This window comes from Diabrotica virgifera, chromosome 7, assembly GCF_917563875.1.
Source record: "Diabrotica virgifera virgifera chromosome 7, PGI_DIABVI_V3a".
In the NCBI taxonomy this organism is placed as follows: Eukaryota; Metazoa; Arthropoda; class Insecta; order Coleoptera; family Chrysomelidae; genus Diabrotica; species Diabrotica virgifera.
This window is the reverse complement of record NC_065449.1, coordinates 230741228-230753662: the sequence shown is the minus strand read 5'-3', so window position 1 is coordinate 230753662 and position 12435 is coordinate 230741228. Positions and strand designations below refer to the sequence as shown.

At 31.2% G+C, this 12435-nt stretch overlaps 1 protein-coding gene across 4 annotated transcripts in view; it reads left to right on the top strand.

The window, feature by feature from the left end:
- LOC114344042 (calcium/calmodulin-dependent protein kinase type II alpha chain) overlaps positions 1-12435 on the top strand; it is a 712828-nt gene that overhangs the window by 406688 nt on the left and 293705 nt on the right. For all 4 annotated transcript variants that reach the window (XM_050655404.1, XM_050655405.1, XM_050655403.1 and 1 more), the window contains exons 8-9: positions 3568-3651; positions 3717-3759. In XM_050655404.1, the coding sequence (XP_050511361.1) occupies positions 3568-3651; positions 3717-3759 (127 nt within the window). The remainder of the gene's footprint in view (positions 1-3567; positions 3652-3716; positions 3760-12435) is intronic.

The window sequence follows — 12435 nt, the reverse complement described above, 5'->3', positions numbered from 1 at the left end:
CCAAAACCGTTTGAGGTTTGCAAATGAAACTTGGTGGGTTTTAAGACATGGTTATTGCGCATGTTTTGACACACAATTAAGAATTTTATATTCACCATTGGCGCGCGTACGGGTAAGGATCTGAAATTTTTTAAAGAAATAAAAATAGTACGCCAATGAGATATTTCAAATTAAAAATAATTTTTGAATTTTCTGTTCAATTTGTGATAAAAAATCTATCTTCCCATTATTTCATACGGCGCTTCGTTTTGATGCAAAAAAATAAAATATCTTAACGCATCCAAAGTATTCGAAATAAGTTTCTACACATTCATATTGTATAATAGAAACTTCGTCGAAAACTTTGTAAGCGTTAAGATGTTTTATTTTTTGCATGAAAACCAAGCGTCGCATGCAAAATGGGAAGATAGATTTTTTATTACAAATTTAACGAGGAAATCAAGAAATATTTTTAATTTGAAATATTTCAGTGGCGTACCATTTTTATCTTTAAAAAATTTCAGACTATTACTCGTACGCGCGCCAATGGTGAATATAAAATTCTTAATTGTGTGTCAAAACATCCCACAAAAAAACCCACCAAATTTCATTTGCACACCTCAATCGGTTTTAGAGCAATAAATAAATCGTCAGTTTGTAAGAAAAATTTTAACATCCCGTATCTCGGAAACAAATGAAAATCGAATAACAACATATGAGTTATTTTTGATTATTTTTACGTATATTATACAGACTTAAAGTTTGGCACATTCCTCCCCACTCAAACTGTATATATAACTTTCTATGATTCGTACGTCTCGACTGTATTTTAATATTTTAATTAGTTTGTGATGCTGCACTCAATCAAAGGCCTTTTCATAGTCAATAAATACAGCAAAGACGTATTTCCTTTGATCTCGCCATTTGTGTAATAATACATTAAGTGCCAAGAGTGCGTCCCGGGTTTCCAGTCCATTTCTGGAGCCAAATTGTGTTTCGTCCTGGTCTTCTTCACATTTATCTCTGATTCTAGGGCTATTGTATTTACTTTATATTACATATTAGTCTAGTAAAATAAAATTACACTACATGTAAAGCAAAATGTAAATTGGTACAGGTTGAAACAAATTTTTTATCAAAATTTAGGTGGGTACAATAGGTATTTTCAAGAAAGTATCCAAATCATACAAGGGGATCATTGTTTAAATAATTAAAAAGGGGTAATTTTTGCGAAAAAATTACTTTTTTAACTGCCGAGGTCATTCAATTACTAATGAAGGTCTATAGGATTGTTTTCTGCAAAGTTGAAGAGTAAATCTTTCACATAAGACTTACTAAATTAAATTTGACCCCCTATTTATTTAAATAATTATCCATAAAACCTTAAAAACAAATTTGCAAAAAATTATTTTTAGCCTTTTAAATAAGCACTATAAAATATCTTATTTTACAGGAGAAGTTGCGCTATGTTATCAATATTAATAAAAAAAAATTGGTCCAAAAATATTTAATATTTTTTGAGATATTGAATTTGTTTATTAAATGTTACTCAATTTTCAATTGCAAAAACGCGGTTGTTGCCAAAGTAACATTCACCTGTATTAAATCTTAGTATTTTTATTTTTATGTATATTTTCGATAAATGTATTGATAAATTCAAGTTTCTATTAAACTTCCCCCTAAAATGGCATTTGAAAATTATTGAAATTTGTTTATAATTTGTTTTTTTAATAACGTCGCGGGAATTAAATATTTTGAAATGTCGTTTCGATAATTGGGTTCCTGGGAATTTTTCACTAATTAACAATTTTTTTTTTCTTGGAGTTATATTACTACGGGCCGTTTTAGGGTTAAGTTTCATTAAGAATGTCGAATTTTTAAGTTATTGATTCTAGACCTAAAAATATTAAGATTGGTCTAAAATCACTTAAATAAAATATGGCTACTTACTGAGTTATAGGTGGTTTTATTTAAACAGTTAAAAATTATTTTTACCAAGTACTTTCAAACTATTTGACGTATCCTTATCATACTTGGCAGAAAGTGTGGGTACTATACAGTCTACTAAATTGTGATAAATAAAAGTTTCTAGCTACTACCAGAGACGTACGACAGGGGGTAGTTAATGGTTGACTCTTCTCAAATTCTAGGCCACTGAAGGAATTACTATTTTAGCGAAATTTTTCGATTCTCCAATACCTTCTATGTAAATAATATACTCTTTACTGGTAACGATTAAGTCATTAGTTTTCTAGATATTGGACGTTAAAAATGAAACGGCATAGTTATTTTGATTCATTCATTCATTTAATTCTAAACTTCCAATATCTCGCAAACTGATGACTTTATCGATACCAATAAAGTTATTTACATACAATGTATTGGAGAATGGAAAAATTTCGCTAAAATAGTAATTCACTCAGTGGCGTAGAATTTGGGAAGGGTCAATCATTCACTATCCCCTGTCGTACGCTTTTGGCACTAGCTAGAAACGTTTTTTAATAACAATTTAGTAGGGTGTATAATAGCCACATTTTCTGCCAAGTATGATAAGGATACGTCAAATAGTTTTAAAGTACTTGGTAACAATAATTTTTAAATTTTTAAATAAAACACCCTGTAACTCAGTAAGTAGCCACATTTTATTTAAGAGATTTTAGTTAAATCTTAATATTTTTAGGTCTAGAATCTACAACTCAGAGATTCGACATTCTTAATGAAATTTAACCCTAAAAGGGCCCGTAGTAATATAACTCCAAGAAAAAAAAAGAAGAAAAACGACAAAAAAAATTTGTTAATTAGTAAAAAATTCCCAGGAACCCAATTATCGAAACGGCATTTCAAAATACTTAATCCCCGCGACGTTATTAAAAAAAACAAACTTTAAACAAATTTGAATAATTTTCAAATGCCATTTTAGGGGGGATTTTAATTGAAATTTGAATTTATCAATTCATTTATTGAAAATATACATAAAAATAAAAATAATGAGATCTTATGGCGGTGAATATTTCTTTGGCAACAACCGCGTTTTTGCAATTGAAAATATAGTAACAATTAATAAAAAATTCAATATCTCAAAAAATATTAAATATTTTGCGACCAATTTTTTTTTTACTTAATACTGGTAACATAACGCAACTTTGTCTGTAAAATAAGATATTTTATAGTGCTTATTTAAAACGCTAAAAATAATTTTTTGCAAATTTGTTTTTAAAGTTTTATATACAATTATTTAAATAAATAGGGGGTCAAATTTAATTTAGTAAGTCTTATGTGAAATATTTACCTTTCAACTTTGCAGAAAAAAATCCCATAGACCTTCATTAATAAGTGAATTACCTCAGCAGTTAAAAAAGTATTTTTTTTTGCAAAAATGACCCCTTTTTAATTATTTAAACAATGATCCCCTTGTATGATTTGGATACTTTCTTGAAAATAGCTTTTGTACCCACCTAAACTTTAATATAAAATTTGTTTCAACCCGCACGAATTTACATTTTGACTTTTTTTATTTTATTAAGCTATATATGCTAAAAAGAAATATGTCTTCCTTTAATTTATACTAAATACCCTTTTTTATTTCAGCAAAGAGAACGTGTTGCTTCAGTCGTTCACCGACAAGAAACCGTGGACTGTCTCAAGAAATTCAATGCTCGACGCAAACTCAAGGTAAGGCGATACTTTACAAACTTGTTGACCACAGTATTGATTATGTTCACGTTTGTACATTTTAGGGTGCTATCCTTACTACTATGCTGGCTACTCGCAATTTCTCAAGTAAGTTTTGCAGTCTTCTAGTTATCTTAGAAATAAAACTTAATAATAACATTGCTACGGTTTACAAGAATTTGTGAAAACGGATATAAAGATTTTTGAATTGTCTTTAAAAAATGGTTATGTTAATAAAATAAAATATATAATGAAATACCTGACATATTATCTGAAATAATTAAACATTTTATTTATTCTTAAAATTTAAAGAGTTAAACATATATTATAAGTAATATGCTTACAGGTACTATAGAATCAAAGGTTTTAGAATTAGAAACTGAAATAATTTTAAACAAATTAATAGTAAAATAGGTAAATACGAATAAGATTATTTAAAGCAGTTCAAAAAAATAAATTTGTGATTTTTATTTTTCTCGTTACGTCTGTTTTATATTTTTTTAATATCAATTGGAACACTTAAAACAACAGCACAAACAACTCGTTATCTATATAACAACCGTAACTAATATCCTTATTTGTTAAATTTAAGTATTTCGAATTTTTATTTTTCATTTCTCATAATGTAATCCTCCTCTTGTTTATGTATCCTGTCCGAGCTTCCTGACGTTGGCAATCAATCAGACGAAATTTACAGTATTAGGTGATTGTGTGAAGTTTTCCCACACTCTGGATACTTTCCGATTATTTTATCCTGCCCTTGATTACTTGTAAAAACGGTACTGGTTACCTCGAAAGATACGAGGAATTAGCTCTTTGTAGGACCTAATCGTTTGATCGTTTTTTAATCATTATATTGCATAATCTTTTCGGACTCCACATCTCTAGGGCCTCTCTAGCTGATTTATAGTAGCTACTTGCCAAGTGTTGACAATATGTCACATTTTATCATCATCTGTCGTATTTTCAGATTGACATCAAGTACATTATCGTCAAGTCAAAGGAAATCTGAATTAATAGTAAAAAGTTTGAATAATATAGATGTATGTAATGTAATGTGTATTTCCTTTTATCTTCTTCTAGAGGTTGGAAATCATCATGGATATCCAGATCTTAGAAACGTCTGCTATGAATAGTTCGGTTGATGTGCATCCGTAAGATTCCCTCAAGTTACGCATCCATGATATTCTTCTCCTTCCTATACTTCTTCTGACCTCGATCTTCCTTGTATAATAAATTGACGTACGTCATATCTCTCACCACGCATGAGATCCCTAGGTATTTGCGCTTTTGTGTTTTCATACATCAGATGATATAAAAAGGCTCTTTATGATCAGTGCCGGATTAACCATTAGGCGGCCGCCCAGGGCCCGGGCACTTGATGGGGCCCGCATCCCAAACAAATGCATTAATTAATATTTAACCATTTCAGCAGTTATTTAAAAAAAATTAAAATGTTAAAAAAATCAAATAGGGCTAACTGAGACAAAAAAAAAAGAAAATGGTTAATTTATGATTTCTAATCAAACTCAGTTCTTTGCTTTGTCTTTTGTCAAATATCAGCAAAATACAACCGACTTCAAGACAAATTAAGCAGTTATCTTCAAAGGCATTTTTATATTCCATGTTCTAATCATTCCCTCAATTTGGTAATCAATTTTGCAAGCAAATTTTGATCAAAGCTGGTAATTATTTTGGTATGGTACGTTTTATTTTTCAATTTCTACCCACCGATGGGCCTTATAGTCCATTCACTTAAATTTGAAACAAGAGTTTGGATTGCCATGAAATTTGGTATAAGCATAGCTAAGATGTCAAATAAAAAAGTGATATTGTGCCAATGTGTGTTTTTGCTCTACGGTTGAGTCCACCCCTTCTCGGGGGTAAAAAAATATACCGTCAAAATACGTCTTGAAGTGGATAAACTGACTAATTCTAAGCAACTTTTGCTCAATAGAGTTTTTTCATCAAGTCAATACATTTCGAGTTATTTGCAAGTGAATATCTTCATTTTTCAACAAAAAATATCACATTTTTAGACGGTTTTTCGCAAATAACTCAAAAAGTAAAAGTACCTATTTTATCGAAAATACATATATTCTTAGAAAAATACTAATAGCTTTTAAAAAATTGAAAAAATGGTGTATGTTTGCAGTCTGTAGACCCAGTAGAAGCAGAGTTGTAGCTAATGAAAAGTAGGTTCTTATTCGTCAAATTCCAAATCGAATATTTCAACGTGAAATAATCAAAAAATGAAGCACTTTTCATGGAAAACTCATCCTAACTTGTTTAAATGTTTTAAAAAAGCATTATTCTTGTTTTTTTTTTAAAATTCCATCATAAAAAGTAAGCAAGATACGCTCAGAATAAAGTTGATCCCATTTTTTGGGTAAAAAAAACTGGTGAAAATAACCCCCTAATTAGCATCCCAAATGAAATTAATCCTTACCGCTTCACAAGCTACTTTACTTAGAGTAGGAAAAATGAAAGAATACCCATGAACGAACATATAAAACACGCTGTATTTTCCTGTCACCGTGTCACACAAAAAATTGGCCAGCGCAAGTACATGTAATAATTATTATTACATGTACTTGCGCTGGGCAATTTTCTTTGTGACACGATGACAGGAAAATAAAGCGTGTTTTATATGTTCGTTCATGGGTATTCTTTCATTTTTCCGACTGTATGTATTGTTTATATGCTCTGTAAGTTTTATCGTTATAAAGTGGTTATAAAAGAGCTGTAGTAGAAAGGGCTTGAACAAGTCACTAATCACGAGTGTATGAAATTTTTTTATTTAGCTTAATGCCTCGATAACTAATGGCCATTGGCATGGTACAATTGATTTTTCCAATCAGGTACCTAGTGTAGTGGGTAGTGTGTGTTGAGTAAATGTCTTGCTACTTAGCAAAGTCGACGTCATTGTCTTTGCAAAGAGACGCTAATTGTATCCGAATGTCGGCGGTCCCTCCGGTGAGTACCGACCCCACAAGGATAGAAACTATTTTCATTTATAAATTTTTAATAAATGAAAAATTCTCTACCCAGGGTGGACAAATTTTGAACAGTCATATCTTAACCCCAAAAAAGCAAAAATCTGAAATATTTAGAAAATTAAAACCTATATTTTTTACTCTTTAAGATTTTGGGTACCACTAATAATTTTTAAGTTATTTTGAAAAAAAAATAATTTTTTTTTTCAAAATTTCAAAAAGTTTGTTTTACTTTAAATCCCAATGTTTTAAAATATAAGCACTGTGAACCGGTGAAACTTACAGATCATATTATAAATAATATACTTATAAGTTTTTTCAAGATTTTCATAAATTTTCAAGATTTTTGTGCCAAAAAAAGGAATCAACATTATTTTAAGCTTTACTTGATTAATTTTGATACTTAATTAAAAAAAAACTTGTTTAAAAAAAACAAAAATAAAACTTTTTTAACACTTTAAAAAAGTTGTGATGATTTTTCACCGAAAAGTGCTTCATTTTTTGGTAATTTACGTTGAAATATTTGATTTGGAATTTGTCGAATAAGAATCTACTTTTCATTAGCTCCAGTTCTGCTTATACTGGGTCTACATACTTCATACATACACCATTTTTTTTAAAACTTGTATACGCTATATTTTTTCTAAGAATATTTTTTCGATAAAATACTTAATTTTGGAGTTATTTGCGAAAAACCGTCTAAAAAGGTGTTTTTTTGTTGTTGAAAAATGAACATATTCACTCGCAAATAACTCAAGAAGTATTGATTTAGTGAAAAAACTCGATAGAACAAAAGTTACTTAGAATTAATCAGTAATCCATTATTTTGAATGTATGTTTTTTCACCCCCGAAGGGGTGGCACTCATACCCAGGGCAAAATCGCATATCGACACAATATCCCTTTTTTTCTTTGGCATATTAGCTATGGAATATTAATGAGAAGTTGTTGCGAAATGTAAAAAAAAGAAAAATGATCTTTTTTACATTGTCGTAGTTTATTTTTGGAGTAACTACTTCCCAAAACAACATAAATATCTGTAAATTTGTTTTAAGTAAATGGTCGATATAAAGGGGCCTACTTCTTATGGCCGCCTAGGGCCCCATGGTGCCTTAAACCGTCACTGTTTATGATTGCTCAGCTAACGAATGTCTGTCCCAAAATGGCCGTATTAGACTGTATAGGACACTGCTAGTTTCCGTTCTCATATATGGATCAGAGGCATGGACCGTAACCAAAACAGATAAATCCTCTTTATCGATTTTTGAAAAAAAATTACAACCAACGCCTTAATCTTAACCGTATTAAAATTGTATTAATTAAAGCGAGAAAAAGTAATATCTGTGTTTTCTTAGTGAAGATGTTTTAAGCCGTGCCGATCTCTAATTGGAAATACGAACACTACATGGCGACCCTGGAACATTACAGTAAGTTTGGTGGAAAAGATATTACCACTATAATTAAGCGAAACCATCTGCAGTGGGCAGGACATGTAGCCCAGTCTGCAAAATCGAACATGATAAAAAATATTTTAACATAGCAGTCGGTAGAAATAAGAAGACGGGGCAGACCAAAGCTGAAGTGGATAGACTGGGTCATACAGGATGCTGAGAAGATCGGTGTTGATAACTTAATCGGTATTGAACCAAGCAAGGGACAGAACAGAATCGCGCAGAAAGCTTGAGGAGGTCGAGGCACTATAAAGACTATAGCACTGTGATGATGATGCATTGTTTGTAAAGAAAATTAAACTACTTCAGTATTCGTTTGTACACAATCGTTATTATATATTTATAGGCCTGGACCCCGCGTACCAAAAAAAAGACAAACTTTAATGCATGGGAACACAGGAACAGGGACGTTTTAATTGTGGAACAGGTTAAAAATTTGGAACGTCAGACTACGAAAACGTTTCATGTATTCTGTCGGACAGAACTTCCAATTGATTTGATACCCTTTCATTAAACTCTCATGTAAAAATCAGATTGGTTTTTATCACCAATTGGACATGTTAATAAGTAGTCAAGAAAACCACTGCGCATCCGCTAGGAAAAATATTCTGATTCGGATTTTTTGCACAATCTTACTCAAAAATGACCCCTTTTAACAAATTTGCATGTTGCCAGGTCCCAAAATGAGTCAAAAATTTTTTAAACGTTTTTTTTTTGTTTTTTTCCTAAAATTATTATTTTTGCATCCAACAAAGTTTTGTAGGTTTTTCGGATCATTCCAAACAGAAAAGGCTTAGTGACTTTTCTGTAAAGTTGATAGTTTTTGACATATAAGCTATTAAAAATTAAAAAAAAATGCGAAATCGGCCATTTTTAATTTTCAAAAATTATGTGAAAAACTGAAAATTTCCATATTACCAAATAAATTAAGTAAATATTCTTTAAACATCGATTGACGAAATCCCGAAGAGTTTTTTGCAATACAATATCGAAAACCCCTTTGTTTTTTAATTGCTAATCAAGCGGGCGCGACACTATTTTCAACCGTTGCATGTATGTAATATGCGTAAATATATGCGCGGAAAAATATTATGATTCAATTTTTTTTTTCACCGTCTTCTTTGAAAAGTATCCTTTTAACAAATTTTCATATTTCCAGGATCAAAAGGCAGTCAAAAATTTTTTTAATCGTTTTTTTTTTGTTTTTACCTAAAACTATTTCTTTTGTATCGGACAATTTTCTTTTAGGTTTTTTGGATCATTCCAAATAGAAAAGATCTCAAGTGACTTTTCTCTAAATGTGATAGTTTTCGAGATATATGCGATTAAAAATTTAAAAATTGCAAAATTGCCATTTTTAACCCTCAAAAACTATGTAAAAAACCGAAAATATCAACGTTACCAAGGTACGTGAATATTATATGAGCATCGATTGATGAAATCCCGAAGAGCTTTTTGCAATATAATATCGAAAACCCCTTTGTTTTTTAATTGCTAATCAAGCGGGTGGAACACTATTTTCAACCGTTGCATGTAGATGTAATCGGAAAACATTTGTAGTTTAAGAGAAATTGTTTAAAAAATTTTTTAACTCATTTTTGACTTTGGCAACATGCAAATTTGTTAATAGAGAAACTTTTCAAGCAAGAAGATAAAAAAAATTGAATCAGAATATTTTTCAGCACATATAGGTGCTACCTAGCACATAGATGCATATACCTACATGCAAATGTTGAAAATAGTGTCGCGCCAGTTTGATTGGCAATTAAAAAACAAAGGAGTTTTGGATATTGAATTGCAAAAAACTCTTCGGGATGTCATCAACCGATGTTTAAAGAATATCTACCTATCTTGGCAACATTGAAATTTTCAGTTTTTCACATAGTTTATGAGGGTTAAAAATGGCCGATTTCGCAATTTTTAAATTTTTAATCGCTTATATGTCAAAAACTATCAACTTTAGAGAAAAGTCACTAAAGACCTTTTCTGTTTCGAATGACCCAAAAAACATAAAAAAAAATTGTTCGATATAAAAAAAACAAAAAAAAAACGTTTAAAAAATTTTTTACCCACTTTTCTACCTCGCAACATGCAAATTTGTTAAAAGAAGTCCTTTTTGAGTAAGATTGTGCAAAAAATCCGAATCAGAATGTTTTTCCTGGCGGATGCGCAGTGGCTTTCTGGACTAAAGTCCGATACGTAGAACATGTCGAATGACAGGAATTATGACAGGTGATAAAAAGCAGTCGTGAGTTTTGCATCAGAGTTTAATGAAAGGGTAACAAATCAATTAGAAGTTCTGTCCGACAAAATACACGGGACGTTTTCGTAGTCTGACGTCCAAATTTTTAACCTGTTCCACAATTAAAACTTCCCCTGTTTCAGTGTTCCCGTACATCAAAGTTTGTCCGAATAGACGCCGTTAAGTTATTAACAAATTTTCAGCTTGCTATTAATCAATTTTTTTTCTAAACTAGTGATAAATAAGTTGGTTTTTTCGATACTCAGTCGTTTATTATTTATTTCCACATGCTGGAAACAGGATGTTTTCGCATCAACAAACATCCATCTGGAAAAATGAAAATATAAAAAGATAAAGGATAAAAACATCGCGAATCGAGGCACCGCGTTTAAGCGGCTTATTGGGTAGGCGATATTAAAAAGAAATAAAAATAATCCCATCAAGTTTTCAAATTTCTCACTCACTCTCCCCGCTTCAATTTCCATTTGCTCGCAGTAATTTTTTATCGTAAACAAGGTCGTATTCGCCCACGGTAGAGCTTCAATTATTCACGAACATTTCGTTCAGAACTTTTATGGAGTTGGTAGAATCTGTTGAAACTACAATAGGAGATACACACAACGAAACCCTATCAAAATAGATCAAATAATAGAAATTTTTCAGTGTTACATTCAATTTATATGTAGACAGTCCTCAAAAAAGCGGTTCTCTCGATTTTCAATCAATTCAGCACAAAAGAAAGTTTTACATTATGCCTCAAATGTTTTAGTTCGTCCTATAGTTGTAATTGATATAGTTTTAGCAGTAATATCTCCTCCTTTGTAGCAGTAAAGAAAAACAAAATTATATTTACTGATATTAAATTACGGTGATAATGTTACACATATACGGTATATATCGACAACAAGTTGGAAGCAATCATTCAGTACACGTTTACAATCATCATCGCGAGCGATTTATCAATTCTGAATTATGTTAGTATATCTACACACATATATTGACGAATCCCTGAGATAAAGTTGGACGCAGTATTTCAATACACTATTATCTACAATTGACGCGAGCGATTCATCAATTCTGAATCACTCCACGGCTGCGTTTAACTCAATTCGTTCAATTCTGAATCATGTTAGTATATCTACACACATATATTGACGAATCCCTGAGATAGAGTTGGACGCAATCGTTCAATACACTATTATCTACAATTGACGCGAGCGATTCATCTATTCTAAATCACTCCTATGGATGGTTTCCACTAGCTCAAACTAGTGAGTCTATTAGATCAATTCTCTGTAAGACTCAGGTTGGCTCCAACTCAATCCGCTGGAGCCCAGTTTTGGCCACCAGGCAATTTCTGGTGGTCAGTAAGTTCCTACCAAATCAATTCTCCAGGCAGAACTGACTTTCTGTTACACCGCTCTCTGTTAAATATAATTCCGACGGACCATCTTCTAACATTCATCGTAGTGGTGGGAACTCTAGTGGGACGGCGCATGTATCGACTGGCAAGCTAGGGGCTCTATCATTACAAGTTCCTCTCCACAAGCAATTCTTCTTAAATATTATATTTATATGGGATTAAGTCACAATTATTGACTGTAATAAAAATTAAATTTCACATTTTTTGTTTTCATTTTTTTTATAAATAAAGAAATTATAAATTTAACCTGTAAACCAATTTTGACAATTGACTTACTTGGCCTATATCTTGTAAGTAAATAGCCAGATTTTAAGTGAAATTCTGGGAGCTTGTGTTGTATCCCTCTGACTGATACCAACTTCTGATCTTTCTGTGCGCATGTAGATGTATAGACAATGTATCTCTGTCCTTCTCTTAACTCATTAATGTTGGTATATTCTTATTGCTGAGTTCTTCTATTAGTATTGCTAACCAAAGACTGTTACATTCTATTGATTGGTTTGTTTTTTTCTCCATTTAGTAAGTTTTCTTTATTTGTCTCATAGACCAGAACTTTGTGACAAGACCAACTCTTATAAGTTCACTCAAAGTATAGCTATTTGACAAGAAGATCGAGACAAAAGTCATGCGACACTCAGAATGATATGGACTTCTCATCTTATTATTCAGGGCA